This window comes from Panulirus ornatus, chromosome 18 (assembly GCF_036320965.1).
Source record: "Panulirus ornatus isolate Po-2019 chromosome 18, ASM3632096v1, whole genome shotgun sequence".
In the NCBI taxonomy this organism is placed as follows: Eukaryota; Metazoa; Arthropoda; class Malacostraca; order Decapoda; family Palinuridae; genus Panulirus; species Panulirus ornatus.
This window is the reverse complement of record NC_092241.1, coordinates 32,434,463-32,459,217: the sequence shown is the minus strand read 5'-3', so window position 1 is coordinate 32,459,217 and position 24,755 is coordinate 32,434,463. Positions and strand designations below refer to the sequence as shown.

Here is a 24,755-nt window from a genome sequence, read left to right as displayed (position 1 = left end):
CTTATCCGAATTCCTTCCTGCTGCATGGCTATGGACAGCCTTCTCTTGTTGAGAAAATATACCAGTTCTTCAGAGGGACCAGAGTAACAAGCGAACAGAGTAAATCTATTTCGCTTTCGACGTTTATTTTCATATTTTTCTCAAGAGAAGACAGATTCCATACACTAGTGCCCACAGAAGGGTATGTGACAATACAATATACCTCTCCATCACTGGCATCGGAGACTCTCAAGGCATCAAAGGAAGTGTTCAGATACCCTGACCCTTATAAAGGAAGTGTTCAGATACCCTGACCCTTATAAAGGAAGTGTTTAGATACCATGACCCTTATAAAGACCTAAGATACAAAAAACAGTGAATGAAATGACTACACAGATATGCTTCTCCATAAATATCTGACCTTAAGGCAAGCACTATAAGTATCTGTGTATCCAGGTTTGGACGGGTACCCATCTCCTGACCAATCTCAAATGGACTATATCCTGTGCCACTGTTATCCATACCTAGGCATGCTGGCAGCTACATTATGGAAACAAATGATCATCTCATTTGATTACATAGATACATGGGAGACCATCTTTTTCACCAACATTTCTTTCGCGATGGCTTCTCGTAATGGATACTTGTCGTCCGAGGTTAAGGTGGGAAATACTCACACATACCTGACGGACGTGACAGTAACACAGGGTCGGCGGCAAAGCAAAGGGCGGGGATGCACCAGCAAGAACCTCACTGCAGGACACACACACACACGCAACCTCTGGATAACATCTTGATGTCCTGACATCGCTCTCTTACTCCACCTCACGCAGTTACAACCCAGTTGGTGTTACCCTCTAATACCGTACTATGGTATCGCCAATTACATGCAGCGTCTTCACACTCAATTACTTGGGAGTACTTTCGGACGCCACCACTTGCCATCACTTGTTGAAATCGCATCCAAAAATTGTCTTAAGTCCCGTCGCCCGACTTCTATCTACTCCTCATTACATATTCATGACAATGACTTTATCGTATTCTCTACTTTAATCATTTAATCAAAAGTTGTCAAAGAATTTCAGAGGCTACCGAAAAATAAAGGAATCAAATCGGCAGAACAATTTACAGAAAACTGTATCGAAGATAATAACACCAATAAACGTATATTTATGAAGTCTTGCGGGCAATTATGATCAAATTTCACCGTGCAATGGTTTGTTGATGGCCATCAGCTGCCTCACTATATTGTGTACTGTCATCAAGGGGAGTAGTGCTGGTCACTGGTGCAGGGAACTTTCAAGTTAAGGTGACTACCTCATCAGACAAGTTAAACACAACTATTGTTTTTGACAGACGATCCAACTCGCCAACCATCCCTTCTCCCAGATCCGAGAAAGCTCTTTACTACTTGCTTCGGCAAGAACGGTTACCACTCGTAATAAAGAGAAAAGAATAAGTGAGAAATAAAACTCAAAACGCGATGAAAATTCCCAATTTCTTTTTCTGGATTCTTTATTAATTGATAAATTTAGGCGCCGTCCCGACCTCACAGTGCAAATTACCAGTCTGCCGCCCGAGAAGAATGCTAATTTGTTACTCACGTCAGGTACCGTCCCCAGCTCAGTCTCTATCATTGATTCTCCACGCTTGTCTCGTAAAAACCGTCCACTATCACTGCAACTCTACGAAAATTTCCCTAACTCGTTTCCCGTGAAAAGTTTTGCTCACAGGAACCTTCATAAAGGCCAGATGTCGATTGTGTCGAGATAGGAGTCGAGCGCTCGGCAACTAGAGGGACGTAGATGAACTGAACACACAAAAGACTCAGGCTGCTGATGCAGGAAATTATGAAGGAGGTGAAAGTGATGGAGAAACCTTCTTGAAAAGATCAACATCGACGTGCGATCAAAAGTCGACACATCAATCCATTTCTACACTCGGTTGAAATCAACATAGTTAACTCAACAGTATCATATGTACCTAGAGGTGTAGTTAGTAAAGCGAACATGTTTGAGAGAGCTGAAGCTAGTGTGCTCAAACGGTTTGGATATGAAAAGAATGAATATAGAGGATGACTAAGAAGGCTTACATGTCGGATATAGAAGGAGCAAGAAAACAGGGGAAACCCAGGAGAAGGTGGATGGATGGATTGAAAAGATGCTCATTTGAGACTTCGTCCCTGACCACGCAGGGGGATGTGAGGAGAGCATGGGATAAAGCGAAGTGAAGCGAAGTGGTATACAGGGGGCGACAAGCTGTCATTGGGCTACACCAGGGTATATAAAGCGGTCGAGGAAAAACAGGGAAAGGTCTGTGGGGCTTGGTTGTGAATAAGTGGCTGTGATTTCGGTGTGTCATACATAACAACCAGAGAGAGGATGTGAGCCAATGAGGCCGTTGTTTGTCTGTTCTTGGCACTACTTCGCTAAAATAGGAAACGGCGAAGAAGTATGGAATATATATATATATATATATATATATATATATATATATATATATATATATATATATATATATATATATCGAACTTGCATCCGATTACCTACCATGAGATTTTGCCAGAAGAGCGTGTGGTTAGTTTTGGCGCTCATCGCGCGTTTTGCTTGCTGGATAACCCTGTCTCTCTCGGCAGCCTCTCCTTTAATATACGGTGATCATCCATTTTAGGTTCAACAAGGACTAACCTCAACCGTGAGTGTAATTCTCTTTTAAATGTTTCTAAGGTCACTCCTAGCGTGTTTATCTCTTTTGGAAAATACACCGAGTACTCAATCAACTGTCTTTGCAGGACAGTTATGCACTTTCGTACGATATCTCTATCATATTTCCAGGAAATTACTCCTCATTGGAGAGTTATGTATTTTCCGTGCCCGGAGAGTTTCAAATTTAAGACGTGATTATTCCTTTTATGCTTTCCGTTGGCTGCCGGGACATATATTATCCTGCTTCATTCTTATCTTCTTTCCAGACTGTGTAGTTCAAGTTCTTTCAGACTATCGTGGTGGTATATGTGCTCCAGTCCATCAGTTTTATTTGCGAAATGTTGCTGTACTCTTTCAACTCCATCTGTTCAAGTGGCGGCTACAAGACACAATAAAGTTCTGTTCGTCCTCTTACACTAACCAATTTCATCATCTTATTTTTGTCTCCTGTTCGAGTTCTCATTTTCATACCACTCATTTTTCGCTTGAGAATGCTGTCTTATGAAAGCGTTTCTTCAATCTAAGTTTTATATTTACAGTAAGTCACATGTCTCTAAGATTTTCTTCACTCAAAGTTTCTTTCCCATCGATCCTTTGCAGGAAGGCGCTAAATACGCTATCAACTGTTCCCTAACTAATTTGTTCAGTTTTCTCCTAATTGATTTCCATAAGGCTCTCCTATATATATTTTCTTTTCTTTTAAACTATTCGCCATTTCCCGCGTTAGCGAGGTAGCATTAAGAACAGAGGACTGGGCCTTTGAGGGAATACCCTCACCTGGCCCAATTCTCTGTTCCTTCTTTTGGAAAAAAAAAAAAAAAAAAAAAAAAAAACGAGAGGGGAGGATTTCCAGCCCCCCGCTCCCTCCCCTTTTAGTCGCCTTCTACGACACGCAGGGAATACGTGGGAAGTATTCTTAATCCCCTATCCCCAGGGATATCATATACATATATATATATATATATATATATATATATATATATATATATATATATATATATATATATATATATATATATCTATGTATATATATATATATATATATATATATATATATATATATATATATATATATATATATATATATATACATATATATATATATATCTATGTATATATATATATATATATATATATATATATATATATATATATATATATATATATATATATATATATATATATATATGTGTGTGTGTGTGTGTGTGTGTGTGTGTGTGTTTGGAGAGAGAGAGAGAGAGAGAGAGAGAGAGAGAGAGAGAGAGAGAGAGAGAGAGAGAGAGAGAGAGAGAGAGAGAGAGAGATCGTCCTCTCAGTTACAGACCACCGAGCAGTTCGCGTAGGGCAAGCCACTCTTTGATCCAGTGGCCATCTCCCACTCGGCGTACCATGTACTTAAGGATCTACCATTGTCAACCCTTCAGCGACGTAAAAATTGAACAGGTCTGGGTGGCTGGAAGTGATGATAACAGGGTATTTTGCTCTCTTGTGGCGGTAGCCTCACATGGAGGCCACTGCCTTTCATCTAGCGTAAGGATGGATTTTTTGGCAGGCTAGACTGGTCCAGGTCATATCATTGTTGATGTACATACCATAATTAGGAGTTTAGCTGCATCAACATCAAGAGATAATGAACCATGATGGTTATTGTCTGCTTATCGCAACAGCCACGGCTTTAATCACTATAATCGTCGACTGTCAGATGTTTTGAAAACAGGTATTTATAACCGAATCGTTCCAAGACGACAAAACATGTAAAACAATATTCCTTGGGTGGAGTAGCAAGGCGGGGAATTGCTACAGAGGAGACGAAGAAAAGCTGCCACAGAAGGGAGTAACTGATATGTGTGGGGGGAAGAGCGGAGGTGGAGACTGATAGAGGAATGGCTGGATGAGAAGATAGGCTGCCACTGAGGAAACAGTGGCTAAACGAGGGGAAGAGGAAATGTTGCCAGAGAACGAGTAATTGCTGACCTAAAGAGAAAAATGGTCCGAGGAGAACAGAAGCTGCCGCAAAGAGAACAACGGCGGGACGAGGGAAAGAACGGAGGAGGCCACACAAAGAACAATGACTGAACGAGAGGAAGAAGAACAGAAGTTGCCAAGAGAGAACAAAGAGGTCTAGCGTACGACTGCTAAGGAAGACGGCTGCCCTGGTATGTGGCACAACAGGTGTAACGATGGGTAGAATGGAAACCTGGTGTTACAGCGTCGTCACCTCGGCCTATAAACATCTGGGTCTATGATGGTCTTCGGTATAACTTCCTCAATGTTTAGTACCAATCCACGTGCACACCACTTTAGCACGGTCACAGTAGTGGTAACATGTCCTGGTCTCTAATCATCTGGTCTCTTTTACCATGGTGCTAACTGGTTTGCAAAGGTATAACATGACTGTTTGTGGATGGTGTTTAACGTATATGATAATTACAATGACGAGAACAATAAAGAATAGATTTCATTGTCTATAATCGCTATTTAGAATAAGAATGTAATTTACGACGTCAGTCAAGATCCGTACATTTGGCGGCGATTTCCAACATGGAGAACACTCAGTCAAACACAGACAAAAGTAAAAGCCAAACATTTGAAACAAAAGCCCAAGCGAACACCTACATTCCGTCTCTCCCCATACGAAGCATAACAGTGAGGCCAGACACGATGTTCTGTCGCCAAGAGCAACAGCAGCAGCAACAGGTCGCTAACCAGGTTACCCACATAATTAGCAGACCAGTAGTCATCAGTCTCCTTGGGTCGCGTGCCACCGGTCTGTCCTCTTACCAACTTGTGTGCAGCCTTACATCTATAGAATTCTCAGGTCATCATCTTAAATCAACGTTAGCTTGAATGTATCTTCCGTTCAGGACAAAATTTAACATAAACCTGTTTTAGATATCTTGGCTGACAGTTTACAACATGAAATTGTATTCATATTCCTTGGTACATTCTATACGAATCATCTGGATGGCTTTCATGTGCCACACTGATGGTTAAAGTGCCACCGACTGGGAGCCAATACGTTACTCCACAGCAACTTTGTTTCCTACGTCAGACAAATCTTCCACTGGAGGGGACTTAGAAGACGTGAATTTCTTTACCCACTTTATTTCATTACATGTGAGAATACTCAGTGATGTGACCATTTAGAAACAGAAACATCCCCAGCAACGTTAATCTTACATAACAAGAATCCTCCAATGATGTGAACGTAAGATAACCTCTCCTGTGATGTTAGTTTGAGACGTACCATATTCCTCCAACATTGACCTTACAAAGAAGCAGAATCCAGAGGTGTGAATTCACAGCAAATGTTCCAGCACCATAAGCTTAGGATACTTCAAAGTTCCAGGAGCAATAGTGACTGACATTCGCATGTGTACCTCTCGTTGCCCCTTCACTGACATATCTGCGATAGGGATTCTAAGCTAACAATGGAGAATTTTCAGAATAGGTATCCCACAGGAAGACCGAGGCAGCACTGCGAGGGGATGAATGGTTACAGGCAACTCGAGCGTTTAACTCGAAGAGATTCACTTTATGTGTTACTTGAATTTGATAAAAAAGAAAATGTTCTGGTCGACGTAGTTATCAAAGAAAAGTCAATACTCAGCTGTCCTTGAACTGCCCTCTGACGGCTGCTGTCAGTGACGAATTTAGTGTAATTACAAGGTCTTGTAGGAGAGAGTTTATTGAAGCAGTAATTCGCACAGCAACCAACGTTTAAAGTTTGATCACGCCATAAAGAAGACTTAACAGCGACGTTCTTAAGGTACATTACGTCATGACAAGAGTGGACGTGCAGTCATTGATTCGCTTCTGGGAACGATCATTCAACATCTAATATATTATAAAGGGACAAAAAAGTTATAGAGTTTGTTCTTTCAGACAGTCATACGTAGAGAAGTGAAGGGTTACGCATTGGAAGAGTGACTTTATGATACAAAACCTTCTTAAGACCCAAATATGCCATGGATGCATTGTGATGCAGAATCATCCACCACAGTCTCACGGTCAAGTACCTGGTCAGAGTTAATGATACCCACAAACGGGGTCGTGACACGATCAAAGGACTAGCCAGCCCCCTGTCGGGGTCCAATTTCGATGATGGAGACGTAACACGAGAGATCCATCGGCAGGATACAGTACAAACACCAATCATCCGGGTCCACCTCACAAGAAATAAGATTACATATCCAAATTCCGGATGGTGAGATGTGTGATGCTTCAAATTAACGAAGAGAGAGGTTAAAAAATAACTACCTGTTTCACACGATCTGTAGCATTTAGCATAATTCTTATAGAGCGAGGTATGATCTTCCTGAAATACAGGTTCAGTGTGTGTGCACCATGAAGCATGATACACATGACCTCCATGGCTATTCAGATAAGTAACCTCCGAATTGTATCAATAAGTGTTTTGAACACACACCTGCATTCTCGAGTCTGCTGTAATTCTTTTTACGTTTCTTTACAAATGATGAAAAAGAATATATGGGAAATAACTGCCACTGTGTATGCTGTAATCGTGAGTTATGTCTTTACGCTTTCCATCTCCATATCCGTTCAGGGATCACAAAAGGATGGGAGCAAGGGGAATCTCCATGCTATCCTGTTACGTCAGTTACGCAACACACTGGAGCCTCGGCACTAAAATAGAGGGACTCCGTTAACTCTGTGATTTAGTGAACTGGTGGTCGTGGTGCCGCTGATGACTGCAGTACTCTGGAATCGACGTGAAGCGAGTTTTACTACAGAGACTACCGAACCAAACACCAGGAATATGAGGAACATACACAGCTGTGGATAATTATGGTCGTGTTAGTTTCTGAACAAATGAATATATAGAATCCTTTCCCTTACTCGTTCGTAAAAGATCTCATTACAAAAAGTTGTCAAAATCCCTCATTTACCATCAAAATTGTTAGTTATACTATAAATAATAGTGTTGCGATTATTACAAAAAAATGACCGTATCAAGCTGCAAGATTGGGTATAATTAGGGGTTCCAGTTTTTCACCTACATGGCGATGATGGCTGAAAAACCATTAAATATACTTCCTTCAAGGTACCTTGGTAATTTAAGACTGTGAATAAAGTAGTGCATATTGGCCCCCGAGGTAGAACTTTGGATTATAGACTTTCGTGAAACGTATCATATAAGAGACAAAACTTCTGCGAGCGACGTCGAGGTTGTGGTCTCTGCACTTGAAGCGACCGAACACCTGACGAGTGCCACCCCCAATGGCACAGGAAGGTCTTGAAGGATCCAGTCCTAGATATCTGAGAAGGTTAAGTTTCAGCCCCCGTCTGCCCCGCCTGGTGACCACAGTGACGGGGATGATGGGCATTCCAACGCAGGGAAAGTAATCTTTTCATACGAACAATTCGTGGATAGCCTTGAGGAGGAACCTTGTACCCAGTTGACAGGAAAGCTAAGTACCGTCGTCATGAATTTCTTTGCCATCTTCTGATATCTCTTTTTCTTTTCTATTTTTTCAGTCCTAAGGCTTCATTTACGAACAAAAGGCTTCATCGAGACTTAAAGGGTTTGAATGATAAGGACGTATGGAGGAAAGGTGAGGGAAAAAAAAGAGGCAAGTTGCAGCTGTGACAAGAGACACGAGAAGGTAAAAAGTTCCAAAACTTATATCAGTACAGGGAGAGAGATAGACATCACACCGCTTGACCCGTGAGGTGCACAAGGCCACACAATAATCACAAGACGGAGAGGCTTGCAGAGTACTACGAGGTGTCTTAAATAAGGGGGGCACACAAGCAGCCAGTCCTTGGAAGAAGAAACCAAAATAACATTCATACAAGTGAGAGAGATAAGGCATGTGGGTCAAGTTTTAAGGAGAGATAAGGAAAGTAGAGCCACAACCTCTCCAGAAATTACAGTGGCACTGTCTACAGGGACGAATCAACTCTTTCTTCAATACAACTGAGTACAGCTGAATTCTAACGGCAACAGACCATAAAGTCCTAACAAGGCGAGAACAGAAACTTATGGACAATTGTGGCTAAAGAAGGAAGACATACATATCTTTAAAAAGGAAGACATTTATGCAACTTACCATGTAGCTAGGGAGGAGCAAATAATGTCAGTAGTGGATATGAACCGAAATATCTATCAAGTTTAAGCTTTAATATTTCTTTGTTATTACTTTCAACGACTCTGATAGGCCAATAATTCCATGTTAATAATCCTGTTGAAGAAAAAGTACTTCGCCTCTATTGAGGCAAACAGTTTGCCCACGAGATTATATCTATTGCTACGAGAGAAATCAGACTTATCTATCCTAAGTACCTCGATAGATCGAGATCATCGAAGCCTTTAATGAATTTGGGTGCTTACATTAGATCATCTCTCAACCTTCACTTTTCTAAGCTAGAGAGTTTAGTCGACTCACAGGATCTGATTCTCAGTCCGGGAATCATCTTGGTAGCTCACCTCTGTATGCTCTTCATTCTGTCTGTCTGTCAAGTAGGGTGACCAAAAGTGAACACAATATTCAAGATGAGGACGCAACAGTGAGTTGTAAATAGAGGATTATTTCCCTAGACTTAAATTCGAAAGTTCTTACTTAGAATCTATTAATTTTGTTAGCCCCTTTCTGATGCTCCTATGCAATGCTTCTGTGCACTGCTTGCTTATTACACCCTATTCCTTTTCCTCATTGACCTTTTGAAGCTCAAACAAAGTTCATATTTTTACGACCGATATTCAAAACTTTGCACTTGTCAAAATTAATATTCTTTTACCACCTGTTAGTCCAGTGCTTCAGTTTGTCTGTCAGTTTGAAGCTGCAGACTTTCAAGTTTCTCTTGTAGATTTATTTGTCACCTTAGCACCATACGCGAATGTTGAGATTTTACACTGACATCCATCAACAACTTCCTTAATATATATGAGAAAGAGAACCGGTTCCAAGACTGATCCCTGAGGCACACCATTTGTTACGGCTAGCCATTCGGAAATTTGACCATTTATAGCTACTATTTGCTTACAGCCAGTCAGCCAATTTCCTGACCAATGAAGTGCAATCCTGTCTATTCCATGTGAATTAACTTTTGTTTGCTACCATTGATGGGGAACTTTTATCGAACGCTTTTTGAAAACCTAAATCGATGACATCAACTGTTTTACTTAAACATTAGCAAAAAAAAAAAAAAAATCGGCATCTGAGGAGTATTTCCAGTATCCTTGAGATTAATATACCTATTTGTGTAATGTGGAGATTCCAAGACGAATCAAATGATACGTTAATCAGTCTGTTAAAAGGAAGATCCTGAGAGCCACCAAGGACAGAGAAGTTACGAGAGTTTTTAGGATGAGACATACGAGAAAACTGGGTTTCAAAGGCAATGAACTTAACAAGGTTACGCCTATCTAGCTGGAAAAGCCTGTCCAAATCTGAGTTTAAAGAGATAATCGTGACGAGACGAGACATAGATCGAACACACAGACCATAAGTGACGTAACTTCTATTATGTATAATAAATGATATGCATAATGGTGCTCGGGGGGGCGAGGGTGAAGCTAGAACATTGGGAATGTTATAACTCTTTGCTTGAGGTGTGATAAATAACACGTACTCAGGCGTCTGGAGGGGAAAGTTGAAACACGAACACAGCGTTAGCATCTTGCCTGAGGTGTGACGAATGAGATGTACTCAAGTGCTCGGGAAGAAAAGTTGAGAGACAATGTAGCATCTTATACGAGCATTCCTATTGTAGTAACGGAAAGAAGGAACCTTAATTGGATCCTGAATAATGAAGTAGAAAAACAAAAGAACATCAAAGTCTGAATAAAATAAGAATGAGAGCACAAATAAGTAGCTTGGCCTCAAGAAATATATGTTATCACATTTGTGTTTTATACCCAATCCATCTCCTGTTGTGCTCAGACACTTGTGGTGTTAAAGCCTCAGTAATAACGTCTCCCCATCTTACCACATGCATATATATATATATATGAACCCACTCTGAACGCAAATTCACCGTCAAACATCAGGAATCAGGGGAACGCAGGGCAACAGTGGGGACAAAAATAAAGAGAGATTAAACACAGGTGGTTCACTAAGGTCTGAATACTCACGTTTTTTCTTGGCGTCCTCTGGGCTGGACTGCTGCATGATGGTCTGCGTGTGTACCACTTGGTGGGGGGCGGGAGGCGGCGGAATATCCATGGTAATCATGAAGAGCGCTTCTTCTGCCACGGTTACAGCAGGAACACACTGGGCCAGGGCGGAGGCGGGAGCCCGTTACAAGTGGCACTCCGTCCACTGCAGGATGAGGAGGGGTCGGTCAGGGAGGCCGTAGGTGCACCCACAGGTGTACTAGCTCAGCTTAGAGGCTGGTGCTGGTGACGGAGGTGATTCACCTGCGGCAACGCTGACGCAGTTAGACGACCCAGGCAGGCGTTCCTGCCAGGGTAGACGAACCTTGGCGGCGGCAGATGAGCAAGACGTGTTGCAGCGTCGCACGCGCACACTCAGTATCTGCAAGGACAACGTACATCCATGTAAATCACCTTCAGTGTTACAAGGGAGTGTATGCGGTCTCCCCGGAGGGAACAGCCCCCCCCCCCCCCCCCCCCCCCCCCCAGTGAGCCCACCTTATATCTACAACTGTTCGTCCAGGCACGACGCGTTCAACAGGTTTTGATAACGCGCGGCCTCGGGATCCTGAATTTCTTCTTTTTTATTGCCCGAGTGAGGAGTCAGTGATCTGCACCTAAGTAAGGACATATGTAGGTGGGTCGTGCTTTCACCATTCAAACATACTCACCGGTGACCACAACGGGATCAAGGGTATTAATATATTTTTTTTCGACTAAATCTTACGAAAGTTAGACAGAGTTATCCAAAGTAACCACATCATCATGTTGGGTCTCTCTTTTTTTTCTGCACAGCAAGACTAACCACATTTCAGTATAGGTATACACTTTATAACTAGGGTTTTAAAAGGAAGAAACTTACAAGTTTTTCAGCCCAGGTAAGATCATTTAAGATGATTGCTGTATTCCCAGGTTCACAGTCATTGTATGCTGAGTCTCGGTGGATACCCAGGCTCAACTCAGAGCAGTAGCAGTTACTGCCCTGTTTATTGCTGTGGAATCAGGGAGCAACATCCGAGGTGGAATCACTCACCCTCTACCTACAACCAAGGTTGCTTCCACGCCTCTTACTCGAACTTGTATCACGTTTTCTTCCAACTTTGGTGCTAGCTTCCCTCCACTCCCACAACGAGTTACTCATAATACAGGCTCTTGCCTCCATTTGCGACAACCCCACCCACTAGCTGACTCAAGCTTACCCGTTCAACTTCCCTAGTTTAAACACTCCTCCAAGCAGTTTTGGCGTTACTATCCAATCCACGGACTTGATACCTCTCTTTGTGTTGCTTGCTTACATATGGATATTCAGAAAAATAAAACCTTCCCTGGTGATATGGTTATGGCTGTGATTATTACGTCATCTGTCTCCACTTACCCGGTCAGAAATCAAAGCCGAAACCGCCGGATATCACTTAAGAAGGCCTTATCAGTTGGGCCTGTCATGGTCACTCGACATGTCCCAACAGTTCCATGACAAATCTGAAAAGAGTTTCCTCGATTCCATAAGTGTCCTCTCGTACAACCTTCTGGATTTTTTTTCTTTCACGTTGGAGGGTCCAGTCACGGATTAGAGTCAACATCAAGGCCAGGCCTTCATTGAAATATAGAAAAGTTAATGAGAGGGAAACAGAAGTGACAAAAGGAAGTATTTATGAATTTTGAAGGGAGTGAAGAAACTGTCTTTCAAAATGTGTCAGGTCACAGTAATTGGGTAAGACATGAAAGGGTAGAGAGTTCCAAAGCTTCGAGATGTAGAAAAAGTAAGTTATCAAAACAGCCCATCCTTGAGTTGTTAACGGGCACACAATCATTATGTGACGCAGCAGCTTGCCGTGTATTGCGAGGTCTAGCTAGTGGTTAGGGCACGCTAGCAGTCAGCTCTCGGAACCAAAAACCAAAGTAATAACTATAGAAGAGGGGAAGTGAACCAACATTCCGGAGTACGGCAAGTGGGTCAAGCTTTCGATTCAGCTCTGCCAAGTAAGGATTCCAAGCTAGAACCACCCCAGATGTGAGAGCAGTACTCCATACAAGGACGGATAAGTCCTTTGCAGAAAGGGAACAGCTGTTTGCAAGAGAAAAAATTTCGACATCTTAACATGACTCTCATTTGCTTAGAGGAAGACTTAGCTATTTCCGTAATGCGGGGTTACAAAGATAGGATGGATGTTACAGTAATGCCAAATATGCTAATTGAGTCAGAAGGTAGAATTAAAGAAACCATCAAAGGATAAAGGAACGTTTTGGAGAATTTTCGATAGATAGATGGGTAGAAACTGGGTCTTGGAGGCATTAAACTTGACCAGATTTCGCCTGATCCACTGAAATATCCTGTCCGAGTTTATTGAGGAAATTATGTCGACACGGGATGCAGAATGAGAGAGAAGGAGCAGAAATGAAGGTCTGAAGGATGTAAAGAAATACAGTGCGGAGTCGTCAGCGTAGGAGAGTATTTGGTATTTGTGGAAGAAAGGAAATCGTTGAGTTAAGCAGAAAGAATATAGGGGACAGGACAGAACCTTGCGGGACACTGCTGCTGATGGGGAAAGGGGAAGACGCTGATCCATCAATAACTAAAGATAAATCGGCCAGAGATGAAAGCTAAGTATGAGGGAGCAAAGTAAGGGTGGGAAGATAAAAGAGGAGAGCTTAGAAATGAAACCCCGATGCCTTACCCTCTCAATAAGCTTTGAATGTAGCAAGGGCAACTACGTAGAAATCCTAAAAAACTTGTAGGGATGATGGCTAGACAATGATATGACAGTGGATCTTGCCTTAAGGAAACCATACTGGTGATCAGAGAGAAGACTGCGAGATTCAAAATGTCTGAGGATAAAGGAGTTAAGGGGGAGTGAGAGACCTTGGAGATAGTAGATGTCAAGGCAACAGGACGAAAGTTAGAGCGATTAGAACAGTTACTCTTCTTAGGGATGGGATATACCATCGCATGTTTTTAAAGATACATGGAACAGACGAGCAAGTTCAGAGGCGCACGATTTCAGTACGCGGGAATGGATGCTGTCTGGACCATAAGCCTTCCTTGCGTCCAGAGATAGAAGAGCTTCCCGGACAGTCCGAGAGGAGATTACGCGGAGGGGCATGGAATAAGTAAGAGGAGCATCAGGGGGTGAAGAAAAGTTAGAGTCATCTAAACAAGAGTTAGAGAAAAACGGGAACCAAAGAGAGTTGCTTTGTCTACGGGAGAAACAGTTACAGTACCGTCAGAACAGAAATCAGAAGGAAAGGTATAGACTCAAAAGATCTAAGCGATGCCTTTAGCTAAAAACCAGAACTATCTATCACTGAATGACAAAGGGATTATGCGAGCCCTATTTTCTTAGGCTTTGAGGACTATAAAAACTCTTTTACCAATGCAAACTGATTATCGCTTGATTGGACTGACCAATGATTCCACCAGGAAGTCTGAAAATCATTACTAACGAACACACATACATGGAAAATAAATGGAAATTAACGATAAGTTCAACTGATTTTTTCCCCAAGTGTGAAGTGAATTCTTGCATGAGGTTTGGTGCTGAACAGATTATACGCAGGTCACGAAAATCAATAACAGTACCGTATATGCGAGCAACATTGATCTCGATCGTTTACATGAATTGGTGCGAGAACCATAACTGTCTAAGGATCTTTCTTTTTTAGGAACAATCGCCAATCGTAAGCTCGACCACTAGTGCACACGACGCGCACTACGGAGTTACTGAAGATGATGAGCTCAACTGAAGGTGATTATTCACATCTCTTGTCTTGCCACCTTACCATCCATCATCACTTGCACCATCATCTCAACAGGTGACCATGAGACAAACAATAGCCCATTAATACTCATAAGCCACGATTCAGCTGAATGCTTTCTCGCCCACTCTGCGCCGACGGAGGGAGAGCTACTCCGCATTTGGAGCGGCCATTATGACGGGTCCTTACCGGGGGATATCTGGAATAACAAGTTCAGTTGTTAACCATATCGTTCGGAGTCTGATGTCAGCACCGAAGCTCCTTGACCCCTGGGACTATCAAACGTCCAGCACGGCTGCTGCATCGCTTTCATCTGGCGCTGGACGTGTGATCTGGTGAAGCAGTTACAATGTGCGACTGAGAAATACATGCTCCTTGCAGCTTTGCCCCTTCATGTTTTGATTTCAGTGATAACCACTGAACAGTCAGGAGTATCAGTGAACTTTAATCTCGACAGTGAGTATGATGCTGTAAGTGCACTTACTCTAAGTAAGCTGATATTAATATCTGGCATTATTCACAAGATTTTTTCTTTGTATATATATACATATACATACATATATATATATATATATATATATATATATATATATATATATATATATATATATATATATATATGAAGGTAAAATTGCACTTCAGTTGGAGTTCATACAGTTTTATTTAACACGCAATTTCCTATACATAAAGCACGGCATGTTTCGTTGCGACAATCCACCTCACCAAGTGCCAGTACTTAACAAAGATATCTAAATCCCAACATCACACTGGAGTACCGCCGTTTAACACCAATCAATACTCAAAGGTGATCTTTCACATACACCAACAGACAAACTATTCTTACCACCTACACATTTGCAAGTGAAGTTCCATATCCATCACACACAAACCCTATCATCCTTTCATATCTTATTTTCTTTTTCTTGTATTTTTTTTTTTTTTTTTACAGATTCATGCATTCCTCCCAAGAGTATCAAACTACACTAAGTTGATCAAGGGACATTTTCCAATTTCCTTTCTCATACATTTTCTCCGTGTCCCAAGCAGCAAAGTAGCGCCAAGAACAGACAAAGAACGATTCTGCTTTTAACTCACGTTTGTGTGGAGAGTGTTGCTTCTTGTAGGAGCATGTCTGGTGGTCTAGAAGGGCGGTTGTTTAATGTTTGACGGTTTGTGTGTTTTGTCAAAGCTATATTTGTTGAGGGTGAGGGGATCTATGAGTAGAGGTTTCTGAAGTGTGAGGCAGGAGTAAGCTTCTTATTTCTACCAAGAATAAAGGAAGGCAGCTGCATCTATGGGTAGAATGATTATGTTTTTAAGGAAACCTACGTAACAGTTGAGGTATATCGTAAATCTCCTCTAGATGTAATTGACAGTGTAATTGACACTGTAATTCAGTGTAATTGACACTGAAAATGAGTGATTTGGAAGTGAATTTTTTTGTATGATTCTTTTTCTATGAATCTGAATATTTACTTCAAAAGCTTGTCCCTGTTTTGATCGAGTGAGGACAAGAAATCCTAATTTCCTGAAAAAAAAACCTTTTTTTTCAGGATTGTGAGCTGGTGCACGGAATACTGTTTCAAGACTTGAGGCATAAGTGGTCATCTAGATATTTGAAACAGGTCAAATGACACCTGGAAGTCCTTTATATCGGTAAATTATTCCTTTATTCATTCAGATTCCCCTATAACTCACAGACATTTTCAAGAAAACAGACTCATAAAGTTACTACTTTAATACCATAGGAATCTCTATGAATAGCCAAACGTCCAATATAAGACAAAAAACGAAAAAATAAGGATCTTCAAAAGTCACCTCTCAGCTGCTGTTGGATACAGGAAGAACTTTAGCTTTTATGAAAACCTGAACTAAAGTCAGTACCAACAGTACACGACCCACGCTATGACTGCAGCCTTACCTGGCTTTCTCTCAACGAATGAAGCTGGATATTTCTCGTGTGCTATTAAAGATACGTGACCAAGAATCAAAATTCTTGATAAATCTGGATATAATAACTAGAACCTAAGAGTATTTGTATCTAAACAAAAAAGCTTAGATCTATTCTTTACGGAAAACATACGTTGTCAGAAAATTGAATGATATGAACTACCCAAGAATGCAATTTCACAGTCTTGAATAACCTTTGAAATACAGACAACCGTATGAGCAATGACGGTAATGCATCACAACTCCTCCACCTTGCAAAAGAGTTACGAAAGGAACAGTCTTCGTCAAGAGGTACTTAGATTTGAAGTATATCTCGGTGGTGACCCCACAGAGAAGACCATGAGGTCTCCTTCAAAAATGATCTTGAATCCCAATCTAAAGTTAAATCCTGGTCTAAATTCTAACTCAGAAAGGTATGACCAGACCTTCCCGCGTGTATGTAAAATCACTCCGTTGCGGAGGTCACTTTGAAGCTACAGGGGCGAATGGATGGGTGAGAATGTGAAAGTCAGGTAAAGTGCACGTGTGTATCACCTACGGTGTAGATGCTAATGATCAGTCAGTTCCAAATGCTGATTCGTTCCTCTTTGGGGGGAAAAAATGGTTCCGTCTACTGCATCGAGGGTACCATTCGTCAAATATATGCTTAGTATGGCTGTGCAAGGCGTCGTCTTTGCGGATTTGATTGACTGGACGAAACAGAAAGGTGTTCCTAAGCTCTCCTAACACGTTACCACTAAAATCTGGGAGGACGGTGGTTGAGTGGTCTCTGCTGAGGGACTTCTTTCCGAGTAATCCAGGTTGAGCAGTTGTTCCTAAGTGTGGACGCCATAGGGTTTGGGTACGAATTATACGATAAGGCACTGTGTGGGGATACCTGACGACTGTCTAATTAGTCGGTTGTGGTGGAGAGTGCAGTGCACTTGCAAGACAGCTTTTGTAGACAGAATTTCGCCTTCAGTGTATGCATGGGAATGGGAGTGCGAAGAGTAATTTTCTCTTTTCCTGGCGGGATATATGAAATGAATAAGAATGGTTTTCACTCTTAATCTAAACACATTTGTTCTCCTATGTCATTCTTAGAATTAAGCAAAAAAAAAGAAAAAAAAAAAAAAAAAAAAAAAATATATATATATATATATATATATATATATATATATATATATATATATATATATATATATATATAGTGTTTCATTTTCCCCGTGGACTCATAGGAATATACTTGATCACGCGCAAAATTGTGATCTTTTTCAACGCGCACACACACACACACACACACACACACACACACACACATATATATATATATATATATATATATATATATATATATATTTTTTTTTTTTTTTTTCTTTCAAACTATTCGCCATTTCCCGCGTTAGCAAGTTAGCGTTACGAACAGAGGACTGGGCCTCTGAGGGAATATCCTCACCTGGCCTCGTTCTCTGTTCCTTCTTCTGGAAAATAAAAAAAAAAAAAAATGCGAGGGGAGGATTTCCAGCCCCCCGCTCCCTCCCCTTTTAGTCGCCTTCTACGACACGCAGGGAATACGTGGGAAGTGTTCTTTCTCCCCTATCCCCAGGGATAATATATATATATATATATATATATATATATATATATATATATATATATATATATATATATATATATATATATATATATTAAAAAGCGAGATATACATAAGTATACTTATGTAAGTAGGAGAGATGGCCAGAGAGCGTTATTGGATTACGTGGTAATTGACAGGCGTGCGAAAGAGAGACTTTTGGATGTCAATGTGCTGAGAGGTGCAACTGGAGGGATGTCTGATCATTATCTTGTGGAGGCTAAGGTGAAGATTAGTATGGGTTTTCAGAAAAGAAGAGTGAATGTTGGGGTGAAGAAGGTGGTGAGAGTAAGTGAGCTTGGGAAGGAGACCTGTGTGAGGAAGTATCAGGAGAGACTGTGTACAGAATGGAAAAGGTGAGAACAATGGAAGTAAGGGGAGTGGGGGAGGAATGGGATGTATTTAGGGAATCAGTGATGGATTGCGCAAAAGATGCTTGTGGCATGAGAAGAGTGGGAGGTGGGCTGTTTAGAAAGGGTAGTGAGTGGTGGGATGAAGAAGTAAGAGTATTAGTGAAGGAGAAGAGAGAGGCATTTGGACGATTTTTGCAGGGAAAAAATGCAATCGAGTGGGAGAAGTATAAAAGAAAGAGACAGGAGGTCAAGAGAAAGGTGCAAGAGGTGAAAAAAAGGGCAAATGAGAGTTGGGGTGAGAGACTATCAGTAAATTTTAGGGAGAATAAAAAGATGTTCTGGAAGGAGGTAAATAGGGTGCGTAAGACAAGGGAGCAAATGGGAACTTCAGTGAAGGGCGTAAATGGGGAGGTGATAACAAGTAGTGGTGATGTGAGAAGGAGATGGAATGAGTATTTTGAAGGTTTGTTGAATGTGTCTGATGACAGAGTGGCAGATATAGGGTGTTTGGGTCGAGGTGGTGTGCAAAGTGAGAGGGTTAGGGAAAATGATTTGGTAAACAGAGAAGAGGTAGTAAAAGCTTTGCGGAAGATGAAAGCCGGCAAGGCAGCAGGTTTGGATGGTATTGCAGTGGAATTTATTAAAAAGGGGGGTGACTGTATTGTTGACTGGTTGGTAAGGTTATTTAATGTATGTATGACTCATGGTGAGGTGCCTGAGGATTGGCGGAATGCGTGCATAGTGCCATTGTACAAAGGCAAAGGGGATAAGAGTGAGTGCTCAAATTACAGAGGTATAAGTTTGTTGAGTATTCCTGGTAAATTATATGGGAGGGTATTGATTGAGAGGGTGAAGGCATGTACAGAGCATCAGATTGGGGAAGAGCAGTGTGGTTTCAGAAGTGGTAGAGGATGTGTGGATCAGGTGTTTGCTTTGAAGAATGTATGTGAGAAATACTTAGAAAAGCAAATGGATTTGTATGTAGCATTTATGGATCTGGAGAAGGCATATGATAGAGTTGATAGAGATGCTCTGTGGAAGGTATTAAGAATGTATGGTGTGGGAGGCAAGTTGTTAGAAGCAGTGAAAAGTTTTTATCGAGGATGTAAGGCATGTGTACGTGTAGGAAGAGAGGAAAGTGATTGGTTCTCAGTGAATGTAGGTTTGCGGCAGGGGTGTGTGATGTCTCCATGGTTGTTTAATTTGTTTATGGATGGGGTTGTTAGGGAGGTAAATGCAAGAGTCTTGGAAAGAGGGGCAAGTATGAAGTCTGTTGGGGATGAGAGAGCTTGGGAAGTGAGTCAGTTGTTGTTCGCTGATGATACAGCGCTGGTGGCTGATTCATGTGAGAAACTGCAGAAGCTGGTGACGGAGTTTGGTAAAGTGTGTGGAAGAAGAAAGTTAAGAGTAAATGTGAATAAGAGCAAGGTTATTAGGTACAGTAGGGTTGAGGGTCAAGTCAATTGGGAGGTGAGTTTGAATGGAGAAAAACTGGAGGAAGTGAAGTGTTTTAGATATCTGGGAGTGGATCTGTCAGCGGATGGAACCATGGAAGCGGAAGTGGATCATAGGGTGGGGGAGGGGGCGAAAATTTTGGGAGCCTTGAAAAATGTGTGGAAGTCGAGAATATTATCCCGGAAAGCAAAAATGGGTATGTTTGAAGGAATAGTGGTTCCAACAATGTTGTATGGTTGCGAGGCGTGGGCTATGGATAGAGTTGTGCGCAGGAGGATGGATGTGCTGGAAATGAGATGTTTGAGGACAATGTGTGGTGTGAGGTGGTTTGATCGAGTAAGTAACGTAAGGGTAAGAGAGATGTGTGGAAATAAAAAGAGCGTGGTTGAGAGAGCAGAAGAGGGTGTTTTGAAGTGGTTTGGGCACATGGAGAGAATGAGTGAGGAAAGATTGACCAAGAGGATATATGTGTCGGAGGTGGAGGGAACGAGGAGAAGAGGGAGACCAAATTGGAGGTGGAAAGATGGAGTGAAAAGGATTTTGTGTGATCGGGGCCTGAACATGCAGGAGGGTGAAAGGAGGGCAAGGAATAGAGTGAATTGGAGCGATGTGGTATACAGGGGTTGACGTGCTGTCAGTGGATTGAATCAAGGCATGTGAAGCGTCCGGGGTAAACCATGGAAAGCTGTGTAGGTATGTATATTTGCGTGTGTGGACGTGTGTATGTACATGTGTATGGGGGGGGTTGGGCCATTTCTTTCGTCTGTTTCCTTGCGCTACCTCGCAAACGCGGGAGACAGCGACAAAGTATAAAAAAATATATATATATATATATATATATATATATATATATATATATATATATATATATATATATATATATATATATAAAGAGGTTTTGTGTACATCATCTATCCAAATGTATATGGACACAAAGTTCAAGATGACAATACCTTATACGCAATACGTGAATGCCAAACAAAAAGCACCCATGTGATCTTGTTTCATGGCTGATATGCATGTCCTCACGTTGTTGCAACAGAAATAAAGTTATATTTACATATGTTCAAACATATATACATATCACCCGATTCTTACATTTCCTAACAGTTACCTTTCAAGCGACTTCTGTTATCCTTATATGAATACGAGACGGACACTTCCGCTGATGAGGCTAAAGAAGAACCGTTGCTAACGGGATTAGAGGCTTGGCCTTGATCTTTCCAGGTTATCAGAGCAACGTCTCATAGAATACGGTGTTCTGATGAATGACTCAATTTTTTCTTGTTATAAATCACCGGTAACTATTACTTCAACTGTGATGTAGTTAAGCATAGTGCAATACTGTCAGTAGCTATACATGAAATGTTTTTTAAAGATTATTTAGACCTGTAGCGCATACCCATCATCTTGTGTAACCTCTTGTTGTCCTAGTTGCATGAAGAATAATGAGTGCGTCACAGGGTCAATGCTGTGCCCATCTATCAGGGATATCTAGAAACTGCGACAAAGATGAGGTCATCCTGCATTACTTCCAAGTTCCAGGACACAATTCACTTTGATTAACATTCTTCCTTCAAGGACTTAGAGCGGGCAACCGCACTCACCACGTATCGCAAAACCATCCTTCCCTCACATGATGTTTGTTGCAATCCTTTTTTCTTTCACACGGTACTAATACGTTCCACTTTAACACCCTTCCTGCAAATGGCGCGTACTTGCCCTCTACTGTAGCACCACCCAGTGAGCCGACGCAATCAAGTGATCCTTCACACATACCCATAAGCCCAAAACCCTTACGAAAGCGACATGTTTTCCAGCACCAACCACTTACAGACAGCCGGGCACGAGACACATGTGGTTATATTATAGAACAAATTACGTGAAAGGGTCCTTAGTCCTCTGGGCTGGCTGGGGTACCTCTATGATCACGAGGGTATTGATGGTCGTCCTTTACAAAAAGCTCACGACTACTCACTCGCCCCAGACATCCGCCCGTGGGATCTATACCTCTTGATGTCTTCCTCCATTGGTAAACAATTTATCTTAGAACGAAAAGGAGGGAATGCTGACCTACTATGATAATATACCGTGAGGTTAAACTGTTTATACGTAAGTGCTCAGAAACGCGTGACGTTAGATGATCGTTGCTAAAGACGGATATATCTGTCTGGTAAATGGTTGGAGAGACAAATCCTTCGCAATAGCGACAGTCTTAAAGTCATTTTCCACTGCAGTAAGCAAGCCTTTTAAGAATTTCTTGACGTTTCTGTTTTTTAGTAGTTCCCAAGTTTGGCTGGCATGGACTCCCTTGATGTAGTGGTTAGCGTTCCTGGCCGTGACGCATTCACGGGCCGGCCAGGGTCGAGCGCATAGGTTCGAATCCTGGTTGCGGCAGGCGGTCCACAGTAAACTCAGCTGCTCACATCCACCCCTGAGGGTTGGTCGACAAAATAGGTACATGTTCCAGGTTAGGATATATATATATATATATATATATATATATATATATATTATATATATATATATATATATATATATATATATATATATATATATATATATATATATATATCTTTCTTTCTTTCAAACTATTCGCCATTTCCCGCATTAGCGAAGTAGCGTTAAGAACAGAGGACTGGGCCTTTGAGGGAATACCCTCACCTGGCCCAATTCTCTGTTCCTTCTTTTGGAAAATTAAAAAAAAACGAGAGGGGAGGATTTCCAGCCCCCTGCTCCCTCCCCTTTTAGTCGCCTTCTACGACACGCAGGGAATACGTGGGAAGTATTCTTTCTCCCCTATCCCCAGGGAATAAATATATATATACATATATATGTATACATATATATATATATATATATATATATATATATATATATATATATATATATATATATATATATATATATTTTTTTTTTTCTTTTTTTTTTTCTGCTTTGTCGCTGTCTCCCGCGTTTGCGAGGTAGCGCAAGGAAACAGACGAAAGAAATGGCCCAACCCACCCCCATACACATGTATATACATACGTCCACACACGCAAATATACATACCTACACAGCTTTCCATGGTTTACCCCAGACGCTTCACATGCCTTGATTCAATCCACTGACAGCACGTCAACCCCGGTATACCACATCGCTCCAATTCACTCTATTCCTTGCCCTCCTTTCACCCTCCTGCATGTTCAGGCCCCGATCACACAAAATCTTTTTCACTCCATCTTTCCACCTTCAATTTGGTCTCCCTCTTCTCCTCGTTCCCTCCACCTCCGACACATATATTCTCTTGGTCAATCTTTCCTCATTCATTCTCTCCATGTGCCCGAACCATTTCAAAACACCCTCTTCTGCTCTCTCAACCACGCTCTTTTTATTTCCACACATCTCTCTTACCCTTACGTTACTTACTCGATCAAACCACCTCACACCACACATTGTCCTCAAACATCTCATTTCCAGCACATCCATCCTCCTGCGCACAACTCTATCCATAGCCCACGCCTCGCAACCATACAACATTGTTGGAACCACTATTCCTTGAAACATACCCATTTTTGCTTTCCGAGATAATGTTCTCGACTTCCACACATTCTTCAAGGCTCCCAGAATTTTCGCCCCCTCCCCCACCCTATGATCCACTTCCGCTTCCATGGTTCCATCCGCTGCCAGATCCACTCCCAGATATCTAAAACACTTCACTTCCTCCAGTTTTTCTCCATTCAAACTCACCTCCCAATTGACTTAACCCTCAACCCTACTGTACCTAATAACCTTGCTCTTATTCACATTTACTCTTAACTTTCTTCTTTCACACACTTTACCAAACTCAGTCACCAGCTTCTGCAGTTTTCACATGAATCAGCCACCAGCGCTGTATCATCAGCGAACAACAACTGACTCACTTCCCAAGCTCTCTCATCCAAAACAGACTTCATACTTGCCCCTCTTTCCAAAACTCTTGCATTCACCTCCCTAACCACCCCATCCATAAACAAATTAAACAACCATGGAGACATCACACACCCCTGCCGCAAACCTACATTCACTGAGAACCAATCACTTTCCTCTCTTCCTACACGTACACATGCCTTACATCCTCGATAAAAACTTTTCACTGCTTCTAACAACTTGCCTCCCACACCATATATTCTTAATACCTTCCACAGAGCATCTCTATCAACTCTATCATATGCCTTCTCCAGATCCATAGATGCTACATACAAATCCATTTGCTTTTCTAAGTATTTCTCACACACATTCTTCAAAGCAAACACCTGATCCACACATCCTCTACCACTTCTCAAACCACACTGCTCTTCCCCAATCTGATGCTCTGTACATGCCTTCACCCTCTCAATCAATATCCTCCCATATAATTTACCAGGAATACTCAACAAACTTATACCTCTGTAATTTGAGCACTCGCTCTTATCCCCTTTGCCTTTGTACAATGGCACTATGCACGCATTCCGCCAATCCTCAGGCACCTCACCATGAGTCATACATACATTAAATAACCTTACCAACCAGTCAACAATACAGTCACCCCATTTTTTAATAAATTCCACTGCAATACCATCCAAACCTGCTGCCTTGCCGGCTTTCATCTTCCGCAAAGCTTTTACTACCTCTTCTCTGTTTACCAAATCATTTTCCCTAACCCTCTCACTTTGCACACCACCTCGACCAAAACACCCTATATCTGCCACTCTATCATCAAACACATTCAACAAACCTATATATATATATATATATATATATATATATATATATATATATACATATTCCTGTGAGTCCAAGGAGAAAATGAAACACGATATTTCTCTCTT

At 41.5% G+C, this 24,755-nt stretch overlaps 1 protein-coding gene across 7 annotated transcripts in view; it reads right to left on the bottom strand.

Annotated features, from left to right (window-relative positions):
• LOC139755024 (paired box protein Pax-5-like) overlaps positions 1-24,755 on the bottom strand; it is a 227,479-nt gene that overhangs the window by 119,613 nt on the left and 83,111 nt on the right. For all 7 annotated transcript variants that reach the window (XM_071672956.1, XM_071672957.1, XM_071672954.1 and 4 more), the window contains exon 2: positions 10,783-11,185. In XM_071672956.1, coding sequence (XP_071529057.1) covers positions 10,783-10,882 — 100 coding nt within the window. In that variant the 5' untranslated portion in view covers positions 10,883-11,185. The remainder of the gene's footprint in view (positions 1-10,782; positions 11,186-24,755) is intronic.